General features: G+C 38.5%; 1 protein-coding gene across 3 annotated transcripts in view; it reads left to right on the top strand.

The window, feature by feature from the left end:
• The window catches only part of PNPLA8 (patatin like phospholipase domain containing 8), a 44741-nt gene extending 24644 nt beyond the window's left edge, over window positions 1–20097 (top strand). For 2 of the 3 annotated variants that reach the window (XM_058725418.1, XM_058725416.1), the window contains exons 8-10: window positions 2444–2638; window positions 11607–11802; window positions 18718–20097. In XM_058725418.1, the coding sequence (XP_058581401.1) occupies window positions 2444–2638; window positions 11607–11802; window positions 18718–18992 (666 nt within the window). In that variant the 3' untranslated portion in view covers window positions 18993–20097. Of the gene's footprint in view, window positions 1–2443; window positions 2639–11606; window positions 11803–12981; window positions 13637–18717 lie in introns of those variants that run through there. The other variant, XM_058725417.1, reaches the window with a different exon arrangement.
• Window positions 20098–26628: the final 6531 nt, after the last annotated feature.

Below are 26628 nucleotides of genomic sequence, written 5' to 3'. Positions count from 1 at the left end.
CAGTAAGAGTACAAGAGAAGTTTAAGAACATGAAAGACTAGGACTAAAAATAAGGAAGAATTATTTTATCATAAGGTTAATCAATCTAGTGATTTAAGAAAGTCTGGCATTTCCTCCTGTAAGATTTTTAAAAGAAATTTTATATGCCTGTAGATATAGGTTAACATACGAATGGAACCTAAATTTTAAAAGTGTTAATGTCACTAGGATATGTCTCAGTGTGGCTGCTCTTTTTATTTGTTTTGTTTGAAACCCAGTGATCTGAGTATTACTTGAGTTCTGTGTTCTTTATTTTATTTTATTTTATTAAAAAAAATTTTTTTTAACGTTTTATTTATTTTTGAGACAGAGAGAGACAGAGCATGAACAGGGGAGGGGCAGAGAGAGAGGGAGACACAGAATCGGAAGCAGGCTCCAGGCTCTGAGCCATCAGCCCAGAGCCCGACGCGGGGCTCGAACTCACGGACCGCGAGATCGTGACCTGAGCCGAAGTCGGCCGCTTAACCAACTGAGCCACCCAGGCGCCCCGAGTTCTGTGTTCTTTAATAATACTTGTTATTTGAAGAAGGAATAGGATTTATGTATTTCAGAATCCCTTGCAGCTTGTATTTATTCTTTGGATAAGAATCTGTAACCATGAAAAATCAAATACAGCTCCCTTTATTTCTCTTGCTTATTTAAATTTTGTTCATACCTTTTTCTTTTTTGAAATTTATTTCTGAGAGAGAGAGAGGGCGCGCCAGAGAGAGAGAGAGAGGGCGCGCCAGAGAGAGAGAGAGAGGGAGAGAGAGAATCCCAAGCAGCACAGCCCAGAGGCTGTCACGGGGCTTGATCTCATGAAACTTGAGATCATGACCTGAGCCAAAATCGAGAGTCAGACGCTTAACAACTGAGCCACCAGGTCCCCCTCATTCATTCTTTAGATATTAATTATAAGCCCAATGTGTCAACACTCTGCTAGGCACTTTGGAGACCTTAGTGAGTAAATGCAGACATGGAGTTTATAGTCCAGTAGGGCAAGTAGGCATTAATCAGGTAATCACACAAATGACGTATAGTTTCCCTGAAATAAATGCTATGGACAACAAAAACAGTTCTCTGAACGCGTGTATTTACAGGGACACGAGGGTAGGCTATTCTAAGGACATGAGGTTTGAGATCTTAATGTGGAGGCTGATGAGTAGGAGCATTGCTGGCAAAGGGAAGGACCTGTGCGGGAGGAGGCATGGAGAAGTGCAGGAACTGAGAGTTCCAGAAGGCTGGAGCCTGAGGATTCAAGGGCATCGTGCAAGTTGAGACTGAATTGGCAGGTGAATCAGACCAGCAGGGCCTTGGAGGCCGTGTCATAATGAGACGAACATGGCTCTTTTGGAGAAGACCCCCGGGTGTGCCCTGCACCTCTCGTTGCTTCCCCTGTATGTCTTCAGAGCTTTCTGCTTGTTTGTAAGTCTTAGGACTCGCCAACTTTAAATAAAAGAGTAGGTGTAAGAGAACTTCAGCCACCTCGAAAAGTAATTCACTTGTGATAAAAGGGCTTATCGTGTTTCCCACATGATTCTTAATTCAGCCTGTCTATATACCAATCCATAGACCCCCCTGGATTTTGGTGTATGATGACTCTTCCCCACGGTGGCCTAGAGACACACTCAGATCACTCATGGGATCTAGGGATATCCCGTTTGGTTTATAAAATAACAAAGCAGACAGGCCCCTGACAGGGCTTGGCACAGAATCCTAATGACTTTGGCCTCCTCAATACCTTTCACCTTCTTCAGTTTATGTTATAAGTCATTAACAAATATGACACATTTTACATAAATTCAACTGATATCAATGAAATCCGAGACCCAAGATGGTCATTGTTAGTTATTTCAATAAAAAATCACCCAGCTACCAGTTATTAACTATGATAAGAAAGCCCCGAGAGTTTGTATAGTGTTAGTTTCAGTTACTAAAGTCATAGTGCCTTCAAAGAGAACAGAAGCAAAGACTAATCCGTAAATACTGTGAAAATAGCGTATTTATTCTTCTTCAAGTAGTTTGTGTTGATTGCTGCTACTGTTGTGTTGATTATTATCCAAAGATTTGCAAGTTTATGTCTTCTTAATGTCTTTTTACATAGCTAATCAAATCATGTAGTCAAAAATATCTTATTCTTGTCTTACAAGACCTGGGCTCTGACCCCTGAGCTACAGGACCTCACTATTATTGTCTTATAACACATTTCTCAAAATTATCTCAGTCCTTGTATCTATTTTCCCGTAAAGAACTACCTAGTTAGAAACATCTGGTTCCCTTTGTTGAACATCACATTTATGTTATACGTTTATCTTGATGGGTAGAATTGTAGGTGGTTCATACACTACTAAATAATAACTTAATTTTTCACAGATCCCCAATACGGCTGTTTACAATGGGTATTGTTCACTTTTTAATTTACTAGGTAGCTGCAGTAAGTACCATAGTGAACAGAGGAATAACGCCCAAGGCTTTTGTGTTCAGAAACTATGGTCACTTCCCTGGCATCAACTCTCACTACCTGGGAGGCTGTCAGTACAAAATGTGGCAGGCCATCAGGGCCTCGTCTGCTGCGCCCGGCTACTTTGCGGAGTACGCACTGGGAAACGATCTTCACCAAGTAAGTGGACCGTGGCTTACCTTTGAAACATTCACGTGATTATAGAATCGGCACTTATTAAATGTCACATTTGTTCTTCATGTTTCCGTGTGGTAAAAAATGTGCCACACAGAATGTTTTTATTTGTTGTTTGTTTTCCTTAAATCAACAGGCCTTCTGGCTTGAGAACACATTTTAGGAAAGACTTTTTTTTTTGTATGTTACATAATGTGATTCATAACTAATCATGATCACTTATTGATGGAAAAATGTGTGGCTTTTCAAATGTAATAAAAATTAAAAAGAAAACATTCAAATGTAATAAAATGAAGTAAAAATTCAAAGTGAAGCATGGTCCCTGGGAACGCGGAACCCAATCTGTTTGACAGTTTTGGTGGACATATTTTGAAGGAGATGATATAAAATAATAAGCTATGTGCTGGATACTTACATAGTCCTTGGCATGCATTGTGTCACTTAATTATCACTGCCTATGAGGTGGATAGAGTTATTCCCCTTTTACAGATGAGATAGTGGAGTCTTGAGAAATGTTCACTAACGAGTAGGATCACAGCTAGCAAGCGGCAGGATCAGGAAGCTGTCTGTAGTTACACTTTTTCTAAGTTTATGGCTAAATGATGTATAACATTGACTATTATTTCTGGTAATTTATTCTTTTTCTGTAATGTAGACTTATTTATTTATCATGAATCTTTCCTCCGTCAAGTTTTTCCCATTATTCATAGAAATCTTAACTCCTGACTTACGCTAAATGATAAAAAAAGTGACGAAAACTCTTCAGCTGATACTACCAAAATATGTTTTATATATCCTTAATTTTGTAGATGATATCCCACTTAAAGTCAGTCTTATTCCACAGAGCTACTAACCTTAACTTTACTCTCTAGCAGTGAAGTATTTGTTGTGCTCTATGTATTTGGTATTTGGATAAATGTTGAGAGGAAAACTATTTTGATAAAGATTTTCAGATGTCATTCAGAAGCTCCTACATACATCGTTTGTCTATATGAGCTACACATCAACTATATAATTTCAGTTTACACGTGTCAATGTTATAATAACAAATACTTTTATCAGTTTTATTTTCTCTTATGTTTTTATAGTACCTTACACATATTTTAAAATGTTATGGTCAACTATCCCATTTTCTCCTGTCTTTCTAGAAGTAGTGTCACAATCTTTGTAGTCACGAATTTAACATAGGATTCCTTTTGTCTTTGGAGCCACTTCAGACTGTTTCTTACTTTGTCAAATCAGTCATTGTTGAATTATGTAAGGCACTTCCCCTGCTCGCCTTTCTTCTTTCTTCCACCTACTCAGGGCAGAAAGTGCTAGCTGGAGAGTCCTTCTGACATTGGTTTCAAGACTTATTGGTCAAAATAAAATTCTTACTTTAATATGTACCTTGCTGTTCTAACAATGATTTCTGCATATTCTTCTTCTTACCATGTCACAAACGGAGATAAATTTAGACCATGTATTCAAAACATAGTACTTAAGGTTTATAACATAACTTTAAGATGATTGTCATGCTACAAAATCGCAGTTATGCCAAATATTAGTAGAAGTCTCAAATGATAAGTTACTGCATTTCAGGACCATGTGTTCCCAGACTTCCAAAGAAGTTATCTCATTTTCTTTTTATTTTTTTCATCTGAGAGGAAGTAGCTCTAAAGTTTAATTCAGTCCTGGAGAATACATTATAACAAACCAAAGTAATCCAAGTGGTTCTCTTTCCATTTCATTTAGACTAGTGATATTTCTTTTCATGCTTAGCCATTTTTATATTGATGACCATAATCTTTGAATTTAGGTTGAGCTACAGATTAAAATAACTTATTGTACAAAATTTATGTAAAGCATGTAATCACGTGTACAGAGAATATACTTGGATGTAAATCAGTGACTTGACTCAGGAAGATTTGCACATCTAATCATATTTAAATGAAATCTGGATTCTAAGCAAGCCCTATTGTTAAGAATATTTTTCTTATTCTCTTCCAAACATGAGGAAGAAATGGGATATTTTTCTACTGAAAGGACACCGTGAAAGATTGATTAGAACATTCTAAGATGTGAATGATCTTGATCGTTTAAACAAAGAAAACGTTCAAGTGAAGTTCCTTTCCAACCCTTCAGAACTTGTTACGAAGTTTAAAACTAAAATATGGTGCTTACTTATTACACTGCTCTTATCCTGAGCTCTTTGAATAATTGAGTTATTTCCAGACTCATTTTTAAAATCTCTTTTAACTGTCATGTCTGACATATGTTTTAATGTAAGTTACTTCATATCCTTTTGGAACCACATAGAGTATAAATTATAGACTAACATTCTGTTTGAGTAGTTATTGAAAACAGTGCTATAATTAAGAGGTGCGAGTAGGTAGATGTATGGATTACATTTGCCTTTTCCTATAAAGAAAAGAATATGGTAATATTTACAAGGTTTATTACATGTCTTAGAAAATTATAGTGAGAGGAATTCTTTTTGAGTAGTTTTCTAATCTATTATTTCTCTCCCCCCTGCCCAAGTAGCATCATATCTATCTTGAAATAGTGCGTTTTACATAAAATTATCCCTTCTCTCTCTTTTTAACTTTTATTGGTATACAATTGATATACCCCAAAGTGAACATATTTGATGTGTACAGTTTGATGAGTTTGGACATATGCATGTCCCTTCTCTCTTACCTTTTCCCATCTCCACCTCCAGAATTGAATCATTAATTCTCTGCCTTTGGAGAAAGACCCTGATAAATTCATTTGCACTAAAGGTTTTCATGACAGATTTTCATATGTTATCTGTTTTACGCCTAATTTACATTGTGAAAGGTTATGTCCAGAACTCAGAATACATTAACCTAAAGGGGATTGTAATATTTCATGTAAATGTTCCAGGTAAATAGTGTCTTCAGCAGAAAGAACCGGCCTGGCACCTGGCAGATTGTGCCTGCGCCAGGCCACAACTATTAATTTTCAGTATAACTGGTAAAAAATGTAGTGACTGCTTGCTCAGTGCCAGAAACTGTGTTAACCTTGAAGACCCTAAAGGTTTTAATAAGTGCCAGTTTATTGCTTGCGTTTCCTGGGTCCTACCCTCGAATAGCTCAAGCGAGGGGAATATAAGCACAGGAAAATAATAACAGGATAAATTCAATAATGAAAATATGTACAGGGGTAAGAAGTGGGTTATTCTATCAGGACTGGCTTTACAAAGACGTTTCCACTGCAGTTGAGAGAGAAAGAATGAGTAGGGCAGGATAGAAACGGGATTGGGAGGGAAATAAGGAGAGCTTAATGCTTTTAGAGTTTCTCTTGAGGGTGATAAACACATTTTGGAAATAGACAGTGGCGATGGCTGTAAAACATTCTGAATGTAATTAATGCCACTGAATTGTAACCTTAAAAATGCTTAAAAGGACCAATTTTAAGTTTGGTGAATTTTACCATAATAAGAAACAAAGTTTTTTTTAACTCAAAAAAGAATAAGCTGAGATGAGATGATTAGGAGACATTCACATTGTGCAATGGTCATTTCCTGGATGGGATTCCGTATGATTTGAAATGATTAAATGTACATTAAAATCAATCAAAAGTATTTAAATTTTAGGCTGTTAAGTGCATGTATGATGTACTGCTATTAAAACACAATCCTGTGTGTATCTCTGAGAGATAAGTAGCAAATTATTCAATCAGTTCATTTTTTTTTAATATTTATTTTAGAGAGAGAGCGTGCGCGTGTGCGCGTGCGCGCGCATGAGTGGGGAAGGGGCAGAGAGAGGGAGTCACGGAATCTAAAGCAGGCTCCAGGCTCTGAGCTGAGATCATGACTTGAGCTGAAGTCGGAGGCTTAACCAACTGAGCCACCCAGGCGCCCTGCAATCAGTTCATTTTTTAAGTCTTTTTTATGTGAGCATCTAGCAGTGGGCCTGGCAAATACACAATAAATAAATAACTGTAAATATGAATACTTAAATGAATGGAAAGGTTAAAGGAAATACCACGGTCGTAACATTAGCCTGATGACTTCCTGATAGAAGAGGCATTTGACAGGAGTGGGCTAAGTATAACAGAGCTCAAGGGACGGTGTGCCTCTCCATGGACTAGAGTGAACACAAAAATCTTAACTTCTGCACGTATTTGATGGAAAATAGGTAAAGGTAAAGGAATGGGAATTTAAAGCATGACTATTAAAACCATTAGAAACCTGGTAACTCTTTAATTTGGGAGTGGTTTTGTTATCAATTTTTGCTACACCTTGCTTGCCCCTTCTTATCTTTTCTCCCCTTTCTGTCTTTTCTGACCCTTCTTTATGGGCTTTTATAATAGTGAAGTATTCCATCTAAAATACTGAGATGATTAGAAGTTACAGAGAGTATAACCAGAATTTAAAACAAAAGTTTTAAAAGAGGTAACTTTCTTGCTGAATTAGAAGTGAAACGTTCTGTTCTGAAATGTCTCTGTTATGTGATAGGTATTGTTCTAATGTCCTATTAATTGAAAACAAAGGAAAAAGTTGAAAATACTAAAATTTATATTTGAGAAGCCTTTACGAAATAATTATTGCTACCTACATTCAAGGAATCCTAGTAGGTTTTCACAAAGTTAAACAGTACAAACGGCCGATGTAAAACTGTCAACAGATGTATAAAGATAGCTAATTTTTAAAAATTCTTTTAGAGAGGGAGAGAGCGTGAGCAGTGGAGAGGGACAGAGGGAGAAAGAGAATCTTAAGCAGGCTCTACACTCAGCACAGAGCCTCATATGGGGTTTGATCCCACGACCCTGGGATCGATGACTTGAGCCAAAATCAAGAGTCAGATGCTCAACTGACCGAGCCACCCAGGCACCCTAAAGATAGCTAAATTTAAAAATAGTTCCTTTCAACTGGTGAATGATAAACTATGATACATCCAAATAATTAAATACAACTCAGCAATAAAAAGGAATGCATTACGGACATGTGCAGTGACATAGATGGATCTCAGAAGCATTATTCTAGGTGAAAGAAGCCAGACTCAAAACACTGAATACCGTATGATTCCATCTATCTTGATAGCAAGAGCTAATGTGTGACCTTGGAGAGTAGATGGAAGAATGGATTTGGAAGATAAGAGGATTGAGCATCTGAGAGTCTAGGGTGTTAGAAAGTTGTGAAGTCACGTGGGGTGTGATAAAGAATTTCTACCCCTTCCTACATGGGATAGTAAGGAAGCCTGTGAGCCAGGTGCTCACCAGTTTGTTGAATGGGGAGGTGACAGGTGACAACAGTGGTGGTGGCTGGGGGGAATAGCAGAACCGTTAAAGCACATGAATTTTCCAAGTGGATTGAGACTAATAATGGTCTAGAAGGAACACTAAAGAATAAATAGGACACCGTCCTCCTAACCACTAAAGTATGGGAGATATGAAAGAATCAACAGCTACCTGGGAAACAGTATTGGGGAAGAGCCACATTTCTGTTAAAGAGCGCACTTTCAGAAGAAGGTGAGATGACCTTGGCGGTTTCAACTGTGGAGCAGTTCTGTACAGCACAGCGGGAGACGTCCGGGAGGAGTGAAAGACTGTGTCCGTGGCAAGCAGGCTCAGGGACTTGAGTGGCAATGTTGAATGGTGCAAAGACACTGGAGTTTAGAATAACAGGTGAATTTAGCCCCTATCGGGTCTGAGGAAAGTGAGCCTAGTAGCTCTAAAAACCTTAAAAACCATCCCACCCTCTGCGGTGATCATTTCCAGCAGACACAGTGTCGGTTCACCTGCTTCAGGCTCGGCACACTCGAGGCTGGCACGCCTTTCGGCCTGGCGTGGCATAGACAGACATCCGAGTTTCTGCTGGATGAACTGAGGCAGCCTACTTGGTGGCACAGAAGGTTTACTTCTCCTGGTCTTAACTGGCACTTTGATCCGTTTAAGATTCTTAATCGTTTGTGTGTATTCTCTCTCTGCCATGCTGTTTCGGGTTTCGGAATGACTTAACTGTTTTCCTAACACGCATGCTGAAAATTAGGCCTGTGGGATCTGTAATAAAGGTAAGCACGATGCTGGCGTGTGTGCTTCAGTCACACATGTCCCTCTTCCTTAGTCTAGACAAGGGAGGGAAGCTTCCCCCTCCTTAGGACACCTCCTGCCAGTCGGGTGACAAATGACAGAACCCAGTCTCCCCCTTTTTTGTGTCCCAGACCTGAGGCCGTCCACAGGCCAGCTTTCTGCAGTCTGTAGCTTTCAGCGACAGTCGAAACTCGAGCCTCTATCAGCCACAAAGGGACTTTCTGAAAACAGCCAAAGAGCTGAAGTGTGGTGGGCCTGCGAATAAACGGGCCCCTGTTGACTGGAGATGTCTTTCGAAAGAATAGCCTTTTCTCATGAAAGTCAACACGTATGGATACCTAAAACACATTCTTTTGAAGAGATGATGCTAGAGAGTGATGGAGATGAGCGCCTTGGGGGGGAGGTAGAGATCAGATCAGAAGTGGCAGCAAACAACCCATCCTGAAATGGAGACCAAAACGAGCAGTGAAAACGCGTGACCCAACGGTTTTTCTGCGAATCCCGTGTATGCCTGTTACCCCAGAGGAATCCTGAGGCCACACCCTGGGGATGAATGATGTGGGCCGTAATAAAGGACTGTTAGGGTCAGATCGGCTGTTCCATAACTAAAGAGCCAGTTACCTCTGGGACATTTCTGTGCTGCTGCCTTCTAGTGTAATCTCACCGACGCAGGGTGTTACTTGAGATATGTGTTTTTGAAAAGTTGTTTTGGTAACGCTTAAAATAATGAAGAGTTGTCATTATCTGTGATCTATGAAATAAATCCTCCCCCTCCCCCTAAGATAACGGAACATAAATTCACAAAAAGGTAAGGTGCGATTCTCTTTCGTGGTCCGTGAGAAATTTTAGTGACACTGGTCACTTCGTTACCAAGGCAAAATGCTGCATGTTTTTAATGGGGCCTTGATCCTTTGAGTCCCCAGTTTTGTAAAAAGACAGTCAAATCACTACCTCACTGGAGCTTGGATCGCCGCATGTACTGCTTTTTACCTTTGTCAGAAACTTGCAGATTACTGGGGGAAAGCTGTCGGCAAACACTTCTTGAAGTTCTAGGGCCGGTACTAAAATAAGTTGCCATTGAGCCTTTACACTCAGTGTAGTACCTAATCCTAAAATTTTAGAAATTATCAAGTCACATCTTATTTTTAAAAGTCGTGATGCCTCTGCCACAGAGCTAGGAAGTGGAAGCTAAGCTGAGATTGGAATTAGAAGCAGCAATATTTCTGATCTGTGTTTTCCCACACAATTCTGAATCATCAAGAGAAAATTAAAACATCATCATTATATTCTTTTTTGAAAAGCATATGGCTTATTGCAGAAAGGGTTTTTATTAAATGCACACCCCTGTACACACACTCTGTCCTAAGGAAAACTTAGCCATGCAAAGTGGCTCATTTGCCCAAGATCCTAGTTTGCCATAATTTTGCTGTAGTACACTAAAAAAGAATTTTGAGGGGCTCCGACTTTGGCTCAGGTCATGGTCTCACGGTCCTTGGGTTCGAGCCCTGCGTTGGGCTCTGTGCTAACAGCTCAGAGCCTAGAGCCTGCTTTGAAAGCTGCATCTCCCTCTCTGTCTGCCCCTCCCCTGCTCTCTCTCTCACGCTCTCTCTCTCAAGAATAAATAAAACATTAAAAAAATAAAATAAAAACGAAAAAGAATTCTGAAAATACAGGTCTTAAGGAAAAATATTACTTCTTTATAGATCTTTATCCCGTAATATTTGTGTCACTGTAATCTCAGTGCCTGTATTTCACATGTGTACTGCCTTAGGATATGCCAATTTAAGCTTGTATCTCCTCTTCCTATTCTTGAGGAAAACCTATTTTTTTCAAAATTCTTTTTCAGTGTACTAGTACAGAATTCGGCAATCTCTTATCTTCCAGTAGAGACGGACTGTTTTCAGCTCAACATGTTAGGATTATTTCACTTAGGTTCTTGCTGGATCAATTACTCTTGGCCCATGTTTTGAAGAGTAAATGGGAGTTAGTTGAGCTAAGAAGGGGGCTGGAGAAAGAGTGTTCTGAGTGAGATAGCATGTCCAAAGGCACAAAGGCAAGGGGATGTGGGTTATCAAAAACCTTCAAGTAATTAATGAATGACTGGACTGTAGGCTTAGAAGCTGACCAAATCTGTGTGGCACTATCTGGAATTAATGGGAGACAGTTACAGAGAGGGCGATATGGGCGTATTAGAAGGAGTAACTTTTCCAACAGTTTCTAGTTTTTCAGGATTGAAGGGATACACTAATACCAAGAGAGGTTTATCCCAGTGATGCAAGGCTGTCTATATACTTTTATTCTACAGTTTTACAGTATTTTTTTGGCATGTTTAATCCTTCTGAATTCTTCAAAATAATAGTTATAATTGATAAATGCTTAGCATTACAAGGTTTGCCTACTTTGTTTAGATGATATATGTGTTAATGAATGTGATACTTTGAAATTGTATTGTTCACAGAGTTGCAGTGAAATTAGTTGAATTAATTTGTTTCTATTTGACTTATGAACAAAAAGCTAGTTTTAATCGTTTGATAGAACCGCAATTTTTTTGTTAGTTTTTATGTAGACTCTATAGTGACCACTGAACAAGGATAATATCTTTAAAAGGTAATTCTGTTCGTTTTAGGAGTTTTGAGAAAAATATGCAAAGTGATCAAGGAAGAAGTTAAAAAACTTTCATAATAGGAAGGAAAGTGTAATAAGGCCAGTGAATTTTCCCATTGTCTTTTTTGAAGCTGTGGTATACAAAATAAATACTTTAAGGGAACTTCTTGTTTTTAAATAATTTGTTTCGTTCACTACTCTCCTTGTGAGTAAATTTCAAACTGTTTAAAATACAGCTTTGTTTTCATGTTTGTAAAATGGAATTTCACTTTTCAGAGTTCTGCACTATATTTTCTTGACTCCTGTTTTGCAGGACGGAGGCTTGCTTCTGAATAACCCCTCAGCGCTCGCCATGCACGAGTGTAAATGTCTTTGGCCGGACGTGCCCTTGGAGTGCATCGTGTCTCTGGGCACCGGGCGGTACGAGAGTGATGTGAGAAACTCTGTGACATACACGAGCTTGAAAACCAAGCTGTCGAACGTTATCAACAGTGCTACGGATACAGAAGGTTAGTCTGTTTGCCACCTTAAAGCACCGTAACGTCTCAAGTTCACTTTTGGGTAGCATATGCCGCTGCCGACTACAAAAGAGTGTGTTGTGTCTACACAGGAGGCTCACGAATGTAGGGGAGCAAATCTTATGTTTCCATTTCTCCTCACTCATTTCTTCTCAGTGACCCCAGAAGAGAGACTGTTCTTCACCTGGGCCCTGGTGTGTTACCTTTGCCTGGGTACAGTTGGAGAAGTATCTGAAGCAGGATTAGCACAAAGGTTTGGTTGGAGACTCTTAAAATGTGAATTAAATCCTGTCTTTAGCCTGCTCCGAACCCTCTAGGCTTCCCATCACACTTAGACCAAAATCACAAAGCCTCAATCAGTGAAATATACCAGGTCCTTTAAGAGCTGCGTCCCTCCCCCTCTCCTCGCATGGCCCCCCTCTGTCAAGTCGTCCAGCCACACTTTAGTTCTTGCTGTCCTCAGACTCGCTAGGAAGTCTCTTGCCTCGGGACCTCTACAGTTGCTGTGCTCTCTCTGTGAGGTCTTCTCCCACATTTATTCTTGATTCACTTCCCTGTTTCATTCAGGTCTCTGCTCAGATGTCACTTCCTCGGAGAGACTGTTCCTGATTCCTTTCCACCCCCTCACCATGTCATTCTAACCTCCTTACCCTGCTTCCTTCTCTCTCTCTCTTTTTCCAACCTAGAGCATTCTCTCATTGTGTGGATATGGATTACATATTTGCTTGTGTGGTTGCTTATAGTCTCTCTATCCTGCAAGAATACAAGGTGGAAACTTCTCCAGTTGACTATGTTGACTGCAGTGCCCACCACATAGTAGGCAGTCAATGAGTATATGTTGAGTGTCCAGTTTTGGCCTTGAGATGTAGATCTTCTTATTTTACTATTTTATTTTAAGTCTTTTATAAATCCGTTATTCAGTTCTTAAAAAGAATTGTCACCATTTAACAGCACCTTGCTTCTGAATCTCATTCTTTCCATATCGTCAAGTCATTAGCCTACATGAGGATCTTAAACTCCCCACTAAGGACTTTTATCTATTAATGACAACCCAAGAGAAGCTTATATACTGGATTTTTCACTATCTGAAATTTTGTCATCAAATCAATAAAATACTCTTTTCTCTCTTTTTTTTTTCCCCCATTACATTTTTACTGTATTCGATCACAGCACAAATGCATTTGACTTACACCCGGAATACTAAACTTCCGAATGTTTGCATTGAAATAAGTGCCTGCGGTGGCATAAAACAACTTTCTTAAGGATGGCATGACACTGCTTCTGCGATACGATACGTGTGGCATATTTTTATGGACATGCAAGTGAGAAGTTAAAACAGAATGGTGCTTGATCTGTGATTTAAAAATAGTAAAAGAAAATTTCTTACTATTTTTCATCAGACTCTGAAATTACCACCATTCTTATCAAGAAGCATATATCTAGGTCTATACAATATTGTGATTGTATAATCTGCTGAGAAAAAGAAGCCCTAATCAGCCAGTCTCAAAATATTTGTGTATCTGGTGCAAACCATGTGATGGACTAATTGGAATTTTCAAGAAACAAGTAATGCTGCTTCCACTCTAGTGTACTTACACTCTAGTTAATGAAAAAATTGAGTGAAACGTATGTAATTGCTGGTACTAGATGGTTCTTGAACTATAAAAACTGCAGTTTCTGGGAATGCAAACTGGTGCAGCCACTCTGGAAACAGTATGGAGGTTCCTCAGAAAATTAACAATAGAACTACCCTACGACCCAGCAATTCACTACTAGGCATTTATCCAAGGGATACAGGTGTGCTATTTCGAAGGGACACATGCGCCCCCATGTTTATATTATAGCAGCACTATCAACAATAGCCAAAGTATGGAAAGAGCCCAAATGTCCATCGATGGATGATTGGATAAAGAAAATGTGGTTTATATATACAATGGAGTATTACTTGGCAATCAAAAAGAATGAAATCTTACCATTTGCAACTACGTGGATGGAACTAGAGGGTATTATGCTAAGCGAAATTAGAGAAAGACAAATATCATATGACTTCACTCATATGAGCACTTAAGATACAAAACAGATGAACATAAGGGAAGGGAAGCAAAAATAGTATTAAAATGGGGAGGGGGACAAAACATTAGAGACTCTTAAATATGGAGAACAAACAGAGGGTTACTGGAGAGGTTGTGGGAGGGGGGATGGGCTAAATGGGTGAGGGGCACTAAGGAATCTACTCCTGAAATCATTGTTGCACCATATGCTAACTAACTTGGATGTAAATTAAAATAAACAAAATGGTAAAAAGAAAAGAAAAACAAGGTATTATAGAAGTATGTGAAACATTTATTAATAAAAATATTTCCAGGTTTAAAAAAAATGCAATTCCATTTAGTTCAGTCTAATGTATTATCAATTAATAAATGGTGAATAGTTGTAAATGATTAAAACTATGAATTAAGAAGGGGAATAAGAAAACTAAAATAGGTTATTGTGGAGATTTTACAATAAGTAAATTAGACTAGGGTCGCCTGGGTGGCTCAGTCAGTTAAGTGTCCGACTTCGGCTCAGGTCATGATCTCAGGGTTTACGAGTTTGGGCCCTGTATTGGGCTCAGTGCTGACAGCTCAGAGCCTGGAACCTGCTTCAGATTCTGTGTCGGCCCCTGCCCCACTCGCCCTCTCTCAAAAATAAAACATTTAAACAAATTTTTTTAAAAAGAAGTGAATTAGACTTGATACAGGTCTTAATAACAGAATAGGGTTTAGACATTTTAAAAGAGGGTTAAGACTTCCACTGCTGGCCATGATAAAATAATAGAAACCATACATTTCCTCTCACCTTAAACCATTAGCAGACTGAACCAAACCGACATTAGATGTCTGAAATGAATGATACAAAAGGGACCCAAATCAAACTTCTAGAGGTGTCATGGGTCAGTGATCCCTGAGAGAAGGAAAATAAATGAAGTAATTTTTGCAGTTGTGCGGCTTGCTACCTAAAAAGCATTTCTAGATTACAGCACAGTGAGGGGTGAACCTGAAAAAGCAGAACAGGATACAGAACTATAGTTCATGGAGGCCAAGGAAACTAGAATTTTGGGGCAAAATATAACAGGAGGAAGCTTCACAGAGAGAGTGCTCCAGACATATAGGGGAGTCCCCTTGAGTACTGATCGGTGCATACCTGTGAGGAAACTACCCAAGGCAGGGGAAGAACCACCAGGAAGGTTAGAACAGTTCTTGGAGCTCACATAGGACCCAGAGTAGCTCAGATTTTTATCAATAGAATAGAAGGAACTTGTGTTACAGGAGATCATGCAGTGGGGTTCTCAGAAGAGCGTTGTTTCTGTAGTGGCATCAGATTAGTTCTAGACTGAGGGCTGCTCTGGATCCACTCTAACACTGCTTGAAAGTAATCCTCAAAAAGATCAAACTGAATCCAGTTAACAGCATCCATTGTTAGAATAAAATCAAACACTGTTAAAGGAATACAATAAATTCCAGTACAGAAAAAAACCAAAAATTCACAGTGTTTGGTATCCAATAAAAAATTACCAGGCATACAATGAACCAAGAAAAGACACTCTTTACCAAGAAGAGCAAATCCAATCAATGAGAACAGACCTAGATATGAATCAGATGATAGATAGGCAATTAGCAGACAGGGACATTACAGTAGCTATTAAAAGCAGGCTTTACATGTATAGTGCACTGGAGGAAGACTTGAACATGATAAGGAGAGTAATGAATGATACAAAAGGGACCCAAATCAAACTTCTAGAGATGAAAAATACACTATCTGAAGTGAAAAAGATGCAGCTGACAAGATGAATAGCAATTCTGCAAAAACACTTGCAAGAAATAGAAGAAGGGTAAATACTTCCCAACTCATTCTATAAGGCCAGCATTACCCTGACTCCAAAACCAGGCAAAAAAAAAAAAAAAAATGTAAAGTACATAAAAATACCAATTCCTGATTAGTTTCCTCATGCTGAAATTCTTAAAATATTCTAACAAATTGAATTCAGAAATACGTAAAAAGGAGAATACAGCATAACCAAGTAGGATTCATCCCAAGAATACAGAGTTGGTTTAACATTTAAAAACATCAATATAATTTACCATATTAATAGACTAAAACATGAAAAATTTGTGGTAGTTTCAATAGATGTGGAAAAGACTCTGACAAAATTTGACATCCATTCATGATAAAAACTCATAGTAAATTAGGAACGGAAGGAAACTTCCTCAGCCTGACAAAGGACATTTATAAAGAATGAAAAAAAAAAAAACCCAAGAAACCTAGAGCTAGCATTATATTTAATGGTGAAAGACTGAATACTTTCTATTTAAGATCAGGAGCAGAGTAAGATGTCTCTCATCACTTCCAGTTGGCATTGTCCTGGAGGTCCTTTCCAGTATTACAACGCAATAAAAGGATATAAAAAGCAGATAGATTAGATGTGAAGTAAATATTTATAGATAACACCATGGTCTATGTTGACAATCCCAAGGAGTCTATTAAAAAGCTCCTAGAATCAACAAGTTGGAGAACACAAGGTCAGTAAAAAACAATTATATTTCTGCATACTCACAACTGGAAGTTGAAATTAAATATATACAAAGATAGACGTCATTTATAATAGCATGAGAATATTAAACGCTGAAGGAATTATTTAGCAAATAATGTGCAAGACCTGAACACTAAAAACTATATTACTGGAAGAAATTAAAGAAATACTGAGTAAAGCAGTAGATATACCGTATTCATGAATTGGAAAATCTCAGTGTTGTTTCAGTGGCACACCACAAATGGATCTATAGACACCATGCAATTGCTATGAGAACGCAGACAGCCTTTTTCTGGGGTGGAGATTTAACAAGATGACCATAAAATTTATATGGGTGTGCAAAGGACTTAGAAGAGCCAAAACAATTTTGAAAAAGAACAAAGTTGGAGGACTTCTGCTCTCTGATCTCAAGACCATAAAACTCCAGTAAGCAAAGGACTGTGTATTTGCATAAGGTTAGACCTTTAGATCAATGAATGGTACATAATAGTACAGAAATTGATCCATACATGTAAGCTCAAAAGATTTTTAATAAGGTAACTAAATGGGGAAAGGATGGTCTTTTTAACCAATAGTATAGGGACAGTTAGGTAGCTGTAGTCAAAAAGGTGAACCTTGACCCTTCACACCATATACAAAAATTAATCTGAAATGGATCATAGATTTCAATATAAAAGTTAAAACTATAAAACTTCTAGAAGAATACCCTGGAGAAAATCTAAATGACATTAGTTTAGGTAAAGATTGTTTAGATAGGACACAAAAAACATGAACCAAAAAAAAAAAATAGACTTTATCAAATTACAGATTTTGCTCTTCAGAAGACAGTCTTAGTAAAATGAAAAGATAGTCTGTAGACTGAAATAAAATACTAGCAAAACATGTATCTGATCCATTATCAGAACCAAATACATAAACAGATCTAAACTGTATAGAGAATTATATATATACATATATAAATATAACGTATAAAAGAAAACATTCAGAAAATATTTGAACACTTTATTGAAGAACATACGCAGATGACTAAAAAGTACATAAAAGACTTTATATCATTAGTCATTAGAGAAATGAAAAGTAAAACCACAAAATACCACCACACATTCTCTAGAATGGCTAAAATTAAGGCTGACAATACCAAGTTTTGGCAGATGTGAACAGTGGGAACTCTGATGTATTAATGGTTGGAATGCAAAATGCTGTGGCCATTTGGAAAACGGTTTGCAGTTCTTAAAAAGGTAAACATGTAACATTGTCTCCTGTGCTTCAATTAAAAAGATAAACACACTTTTCCCATATGATCGAGCAATTTCATCCCAGAGTATTCCCTCAAGAGAGATGGAATCATATATCCAGAAGAAGACTTACATGTAAATTCTTACTGTAGGATTGTTCCAACTGGCTAAAAACCGGAGAGAACCAGAACTGGAAAGAACAAACTGTGATGTATATCTGTGCAATGGAATTCTACTCACCAGTGAAAAGGAAGGAACTATCGATACATACATACTATGACAGGGATGAATTTCCAAAGTGTGTTGCTATGTAAAAGAAGCTAGACACAGAACTATGTATTTCTGATTCTATTTGTATGAAATTCTAGAAAAGCCAAAGAGTAAGGAGAGGAGGAACTATTAAAAAAGGCATTAAGGACTTTTTGGGGTGATAGAAATGTTTTATGTCCTGATTGTTGTGATTACACAAAGGTATACATTTGTCAGAACTTCTCAAATTATATACTTAAAACTGGTGAATTTTATCGTAGATAGATTATACCTCCATAAAGATGATACCCAAAATTAAAAACAAAAAGAGGGGCACCTGGGTGGCTCAGTCAGTGAAGCATCTGACTCTTCATATCGGCCCGGGTTATGATCTCAAGGTTTGTGAAATGGAGCCTCGCTTTTGGCTCTGTGCTGACAGTGTGGAGCCTGCTTGGGATTCTCTCTCTCCTCTCTCTCTGCCCCTCCCTCCCTCCCTCCCTCCCTCCCTCTCTCTCTCTCTCTCTCTCTCTCTCTCACACAAAATAAATAAACATTAAAAACAAAACAAGTTGGAAAGGCATTTCAGAGGTGGCTAACAGTATGACCGAAAACAGCGACAAGAGCGTAAAGGAGCAAGTAGCAGAATTACAGGAAGAAGTATCTTGGGAGATGAATTTCCTTAGACTCATTATTATGGATTCCTTAAACCTACTTCTAATGGGCTGGAGTGATGAAATAAGTAAGGCTTTGTAATTTGCCTCAAAAGAAGATAATTTTAAATAAGGATAAAATTAGATCATTGCAGAGTAAGTCAGTTTTCTCATCTACCCTGTTCTCTCTTTGTTTTAACAGAAGTCCATGTGATGCTTGATGGTCTGTTACCTCCTGACACCTATTTTAGATTTAATCCTGTCATGTGCGAAAACATACCTCTAGACGAAAGCCGAAATGAAAAGCTCAATCAGCTGCAGCTGGAAGGGTTGAAGTACATCGAAAGAAACGAAGAAAAAATGAAAAAACTTGCAAAAATACTAAGTCAAGAAAAAACAACTCTGCAGAAAATTAACGATTGGATAAAACTAAAAACTGACATGTACGAAGGCCTTCCATTTTTTTCAAAACTGTGAGAAGTGTGTGCGTATCCATCTCCCTAAGTGAGGGCCTGTTCAGAAGATGCAGTGAATTCAGTAAGGAATTGGGGGCTTCGGCCCGAGTTTGCTTTGAGATGCCGGAGAATTCCTGAAGAAAGACGTGCTCGGACCGGCTTGTGCAGCACAGAGGGTGTGCTTGGTTACAGAATTCATATGGGATTCGGTTTTTATGATGTTCATAATTAACAGTGCTTTAGGAATCTTTCTGTGCTAGTTGGTTTTAGTAGATCTTGGTGTTATATTGTTTGATATTTGAAAATTTATTAATATATGTGCCAAGCAAGAGCTGTGACACCACTACACGTGATGTTTTTGCTTTAGTCACCATAATCATGTTGAATTTGTTTGATGACTGGTTTTCTGTTAGTGGAAAAGCCGATTTCTTAAATTTCCATCACTGATGTTTTGACCAGCTGCATTCTAGGATCCAAATGTTGCCTTTGACTGTAATGACATCAAAACAGGTGCAGAAACGTGGAATTTCTCTATCAGAGGACTTTCACATTTGAAATATGAAAGAACCAGATACACAGTTCTATTCAAAATTTGTTTCTTTCAACACTGTTTGGCTCATAAAGAGAGGAGAAGTTCCAATCAACCACTTTTCCACCTGAAATTTAAAGGTAGTGCTGGGTGTTAACTTTTCTAGCTCTAGCTTATCCATTCACTGTTATAAAATTAACTATTTGAATTTACTGAGAAAATATCCCTATCTTAACAAAAATAAACTATTGAAATAATGTATTGTTGAAAGGCTAATGTCATTTGTAAAGCTTTTATTGTTCATAATGTAGCTTCTTCCCACCTTTTGTAAGCATTTGAATATACCTGTCCACCATGTGCTTAAAAAATTATGTTTTGTTTTACCTGGTTAACTCCTTTAACCATCGGATTTCACAGAGGTTGTAGGTGTACCGACCCGAATCATTGTTTATGCCAACCAAATTCATCTTTGCTTTGTTGTCTCTCCATCTGCCACGTAAAGCCTTCCATCATGTTTAGATTTTTCCAGAAAAATGAAAAAAGGTAAATGCCTTTTGCTTTGTGTACACATCAACTAAAGCTAAACCCCATTGCCTGGGCATGGCTCTTGCTTCTTTGTAACGTGAATTCACAGAGGCAGTGAGGCATGGTTCAGAGTGCTGGGGGGAGCTGAGAGTCTGGATGTTAATCCCACCTCTGATGCAACGTCCTGTTTGTGACCTGGAGGAGGGGGGACAGGCACTCTGGGCTTCGGATATTTTATTGATCGAATGAGAAAAGCTGGCTCTAAGATGTTACGTCCTCTTTTACGGCAATCCAAATTCTGCAAATATACAAGCAAACCATGGGAAGAGATGTGAAAATGAGTTTTCAGTCTTAGTGCTTGGTAGAATTACCTGCTCTTTTCAAAGCAGCAAAGAGGAAAAATCGTCGATTTTAGAAATGTAGTTAATTCTCCAACATATCATATAAAAAACACAGAGAATAGAAATGGTTTTGATGCCCAGGCCTCTTTGAGTGTCCCAACATTCTTATTTCTGTAATAAAAGGTATGCTGGCCATGTTTCAGTTCTGTTCTTGCTACAGATACTAATCTTTATTAAAAATAGTAGCTCAGGTAGAGCTGTCTCTAGAGGCAAATGGGCTGTGTGGGATTTCCCCTAGAGGCAGGAGAGAGCCGGCCTGGGTTAACTTGACACTGTGAGCCTTCGCTCCTCCCACACCCCATTTTATCCAGGAGAAAGTAGATTCCCAAGGAATCTTCCCAGAGGGAAGGAAGTCGCAAACAGCATACAGTCTGGGGGGACAGAGGGGAGGCTTACGACTTTGTTCTGGTGATAGAACAGACGGGCTTCCTCTGAGCTTCCCCGCCCCTGCCAGCAGCTGACAGCTCACCCTGTATCGAGCTGCTACTTACTGAAGCAGCGAGGATCCCGAAAGTTCGAAGCTCAAAACTTTACTTAATCTGCTATGTTCTAGCAATAATTCTTGTCACAGTTTTGAATATGTCACAAGTGTCAGTGCTAGTAATGTGACTAAAATGATAGGTTTGTGAGATGCAGATTACACGGTTTTTAGACCCAGTGTAAGTAAGTATGAAAATACCAATGGTTTCTTTTCTTTCTTTTTTTTAAGTGAGCAGCAGGCAAAAGTTTATCAGCGTATGAGATCGGGAAGTTAAAGTAGCATGAAAGCTCACTTTACGGAGAGGGAGCATTCGAAAGGGCCCAAGGACTACAGGCAAGGGACTTGGCTTTCCAGGGTTTTGGTCTGCCCAAATACCAATGATCTCTAAAGATGTAAAGTCGTCCTTTCAGACCACAAATAATTGCGTATTGCTATGCAACTGAAGCAGCTCATAAGAAAAATGCAAACAATTGGGAGTCAGAAGGAGTCCCCAGAAATACTTTGTTTCTAATATAACATTTCAAGCCCAGTAAAGTAATACTTAATGCAGTTGACAGATTCACACCTTCTCCTAAGGTCACTATTATCAATGTGAAGACAGAGCGTGTTAATGCAGCCCACCTCTTTTCCAGCTGAAGTTAACTCTCTGTCCTTGTTTTTGCTTCGCTGATTATTTCCCTCTTGAACACTACAAAATAGACAAGTGTCCTCTGGCCATAGCTTCTCTCTTACGCTACGTTGCACGGCACCTAAGTATGTCCCCGTGTCCCTGTCCCTTTTTCTTGAGCTCTTTTCGCTCTCCAACAGGAGGCACACCCAGGTGTGCGGTGTGCCAATTCTCAGTCATTCTTGTCCCCATTTGTCCTTGAAACTGGTTATCTGAGCAACTGGGTAATTCACCTGAGATAACCCTCATCTTATAATGAAGCCAGTGCTTTGCATTCTCCAAAAGCAAAGTGGATTTCTTTTCAGGAAAGAACAGAAGTAAAGAACACTCTTCGGAAAGATAAGCGCTTGCTACCAAGTAGGTTATGGATTCTTCACTATTTTTAAAGTAGGATAGGTTCTTTATGAGAGAAAATTCTTAAAAAGAGATCATTGGCCTAGTTGGATTCCTTAAATCCTGTAATTCTGTGATAACTTAGAAACAATAGGTAAGTTGCAAAAAAACAAGAAGTTAGGATATTACATTTTTTTTTCCTATTTACTGCGTAAGATTTAGCTGATGTCTTTAGCAAACCATGATGCTTCTTTTTTTTTATATATGAAATTGTCAAATTGGTTTCCATAAAACCATTATGCTTCTTGATAAACATGTATTTAAATCAGCTAGTTTTTGTGCATGCCAATGGATATGTCTCATTTTGTGTTTTTAAAATATGTCACTGTGGTCCTTGCAAATGGATTTATCTTTTAAAATCTGATTGAAAAACCAAAATTTCTCCAGTGTCAATAATTTTATTACAACTAAGGTTGACAAAGTTCATTGTGGTTCTGTTTTTGCTTTTAGGGAAATTTCATAGCCATGGAAGTAGAGCAATATCAATGTGTCTTGTTAAGTATCTTAACTCTAGAGAGGCAATCTGAATATTTTTATGATTGCTGAGAGTTAATATTTAATTTTTTTTCACATTTATTTATCATTGAGAGACAAAGAGAGACAGAGCATGAGCAGGGGAGGGGCTGAGACACGGGGAGATGGGGAGACACAGAATCCGAAGCAGGCTCCAGGCTCTGAGCTTGTCAGCCCAGAGCCCGACGTGGGGCTTGAACTCACAGACCGCAAGATCATGACCTGAGCCCAAGTCGGACGCTTAACCGACTGAGCCACCCAGGAGCCCCGACTAATATTTAATATTTAGCACTTACATGCCAGGCGTTATACTGAAAGCACTGTGTCCATCATCTCATTAGGCCTCATTCTATCCTTGTGAAGGAGGTACTATTATTATTCTTATTTTCCAGCAAAGGAAACCAAGGCGGTTAGAAAGTTAAATAATAGTGAAATGAAGAAAATCATGAATATTGTAAAGTTTTTTTTTATCTCTCCCAGTTAGCCAAGCTCAGAAGCTAATTATTCATTGTACAAATGTTTTTCGACTGCCATCTTTATGCCAGAATGGACTTCGCCCTTTCCATCACCCATTGAAGATCAATGCCTCTTTCTCTTTTCCCCCCTAAAGTTTTATTTATTTAAGTAATCTCCACACCCTACATGGGGCTTGAAGTCGTGACCCCAAGATGAAGAATCGCACGCTCCTCCGACGGAATTGACCAGGTGCCCCAATTCCCACTTTAACGTGAAGTGTCTTTTTTTTTTCCATTATTTTTTTACAGTGTATTGAAGTAGAATTTTCATACCAAAAAGCCACCCTTTGTAACTATACAATTCAGTCACTTTTAGCAGATTTATACAGTTACATAACCATCACCATAATCCAATCTTAGAGCAATTCCATTAGTTCTCAAAAATTCCCTCATGCGCGTTTGTAGTCATTCTGGCTCCTGTCCCCAGCCCCAGACAACCACTGATCTTTCTGTCAGCACAGATTTACCATTTCTGGATATTTCATGTACATATCATCATACGGTATGTAATCTCTTGCATCTGGCTTCTTTCCTTAGCATGCTTTTGAGATTCATCCACGTTGTGGCATGTGTCCGTGGTTGACTTCTTTTTATTGTTGTGTGGTATTCCATTGTATGGATATACCACATTCGTTTATCCATTCAAAGTTGATGATCATTTGAGTTGTCTTCAGTGTTTACCTATGAGGAGTGATGCTGCTGTGAAATTCGCGTACAAGCCTCCTTGAGGACCTATGTTGTCATTTTTCTTGAATAGATATCTGGAAGTTAATTGTTGCAGTTGTGTGGAAAGTGTATGTGTAACTTTTCAGGAAACAGCCGTGCAGTTTTCCAAAGTGTCTATGCCATTTTACGTCCCTGTCAGTAGTGTGTGTGTTCCGGTCTTTGCACATCTTTATCAGACATGGGTAGTGTTTGTCATTTTGATGATAGCCATGCAAGGGCACATGTAATGGCATTTTATTGTGGTTTTAATTTGTGGCCTTCCAATGACTATTGATGTTGAGCATCTTTTCAGGTGCCTATTAGCTATTTGTGTATCTTCTTTGGTTAAAATGTTCAAATCTTTTGCCCATTTCCCAGTTGATTTATCTGACTTCCTTTTGAGTTGTAAGAGTTCTTTATATTCTGGATACAAGTCTCCTGCCAGATACATGATCTGCAGCTCTATTCTCCTAGTCTGTGGCTTGTCTTTTCACTTTCTCAATGGTGTCTTTGAAAGCAAGCATACGAGTTTTTAATTTTGATGAGCGTCAATTTATCATTTTGCCAATTTGAGTTAATTTTGTTTATGATATGAATAATGGTCAAAGTATGTGTGTGTGTGTGTGTGTGTGTGTGTGTGTGTGTGTGTGTGTGTGTAGGGATATCCAGTTACCCCAACATCATTTGTTGAAAAAAATATCCTCTCGCCATTGAATTGCATCTGTACTTCTGTCAAAAATCTGTTGTCTTTAAATTTGTGAGTCTCTTTCTGGACCCTACTCTGTCCCATTGGCCTGTATGGTATTCCTGTATCAGTAACTCACTGTCCTTGTTACTATAGCTATATAAGAAGTTTTGAAAGCAAAGTATAATTCTTCCAACTTGTTCTTTTTAAAAATTATTATAGCGCTTGTGGTTCCTTTGCATTTCCATATAAATTTTAGATACACACACGCACACACAAACACACACACACACACAAACTGCTAGAACATGATAGGGATTGCATTGAATGTATAGGTAATGTTGAGAGAACTGACATTTTAACAACATTGCGTCTCAGTAGTATCTGTCCTTCAAAGCAGGCAATGAATATGGACTATCTCTCCATTTATTTGGATATTTAAAAAATTTGAGCTCGGCCATGTTTTGTAGTTTGCAGCGTACAACTCTTGCCCTCCTTTTGGAAAATTTATTTCTAAGTATTTTATTCATTTTGATATCATTATGAACAGAATGTCTTTTTAATTGCATTTTGTAATTGATGCTGGCCTGTAGAAATACATACATACAGTGATCGCACCTCTGGTGATGGCATGATTTTCCAGTTTGTGAATTACCAACCTAGTAATGTCACAGTAGCCTGGCCCATGAAGTACGGGCAGGGTGCTACAGATCGTGAAAAATCATCCCAGTATTCTCATAGTGGTCTTACTGGTAACACATGACTGTGATAGTTCTGGGTTATTTTTATCTTTGGGCAGCGAACACATATTTTAAAGTGTTCGGTATTCATTGTGCAACAGCATGTGTATGTACTAAATATCACATTTACATTACTGCATTACTTTGGCATAAAGGGATTTAAATCTCTAGGAATTTTATTCATTTAGAAAAAGTCAGATCCTGGATTCTGGGTCAGATGATATTTTATTGTTGCAGGCACTGAGTAATTCACCAGCTACGGAGTCACATTTTAGCATTCTATGTTATTCTTATCTAAGATGTTTTGAATTTATATATGATTAAATGTGTTAATTGGATTAGAGTTCAGTCTCAATCAGTAAAAATATGAATTACAGGCTAATTTAGAGAACAGCATGTTAGGTGCTCTGTCCATTTATTTGTTAGGTTATGAATTTAGGAATTAGAGTGCCTGTTCTCTTTGTTTTCATGTATTCATTGTGGATTCCTGCACCAAATTCATAATGAATGAATGAAACAAAAAATTTTGACATAGGCTGAGCAATTGTGAGCCATCGAGTGTAGAGTTCCTGAATTCTACGAATTTGAACAGGAGTCCATGATGAATTTAAAATACGGCACAAAATAATAAACACGAAAGCTCATCTCACATCTTGTGAATTTATGAAAATACACACTTTCTTATTTTTTCTTTACCAGTTAACAGGGCAACAAATAAGACATGCTTCTAACGGTAGAAAATTGCCATTTGCCTTATTTTTTTAGTTTTATTTTTAATGTCTTTAATGTTTATCTTTAAGAGAGAGAGAGTGTGTGAGTGGGAGAGGGAGACACAGAATCCGAACTGTCAGCACAGAACCTGATGCGGGGCTTGAACTCATGGACCATGAGATCATGGCTTGAGCCGAAGTCGGATGCTTCGCTGACTGAGCCACCCAGGTGCCCCTTTTTAGGTTTTTCTGTGAGGCTGTCGTAATTGACCTTTGTTCCTTCGGGTGTATGTTATTCTGACAAATTCTTGCTCCTTTAAATGCATGAACTCCCAGTTTGTTACCTTTATGCCTCACAGCTGTAACATTTGAGTGCTTGCCGTGTACCCGGAATGGAGCTAAGCAAGCTACACGTGTTAGCACCTTTAATCCTCACGGAAAGCCTGTGAGGTGCGTATCATAATCATCCCTTCCTTGGTAAGAAAAAGTTGCACAGCATACCACAGGCAGGACATGGGAAAGCTAAGAGGAATCCATTTTCTAAAATTTTTTTAATGTTTATTTATTTTTGAGAGAGAGGTGAGCAAGGGAGGTGCAGAGAGAGAGGGAGACACGGAATCCGAAGCGGGCTCCAGGCTCCAAGCTGTCAGCACAGAGCCCGACGGGGGGCTCGAACTCACAAACCGCGAGATCGTGACCTGAGCTGAAGGCAGATGCTTTTTCTTTTTTAATATGAAAGTTATTGTCAAATTGGTCTCCGTACAACACCCCAGTGGTCATCCCAACAGGTGCCT

The sequence above is a fragment of the Neofelis nebulosa genome, chromosome 4 (assembly GCF_028018385.1).
Source record: "Neofelis nebulosa isolate mNeoNeb1 chromosome 4, mNeoNeb1.pri, whole genome shotgun sequence".
Lineage (NCBI taxonomy): Eukaryota > Metazoa > Chordata > Mammalia > Carnivora > Felidae > Neofelis > Neofelis nebulosa.
The sequence above is the reverse complement of the archived record's forward strand: the minus strand, read 5'-3'. Positions and strand labels throughout refer to the sequence as shown.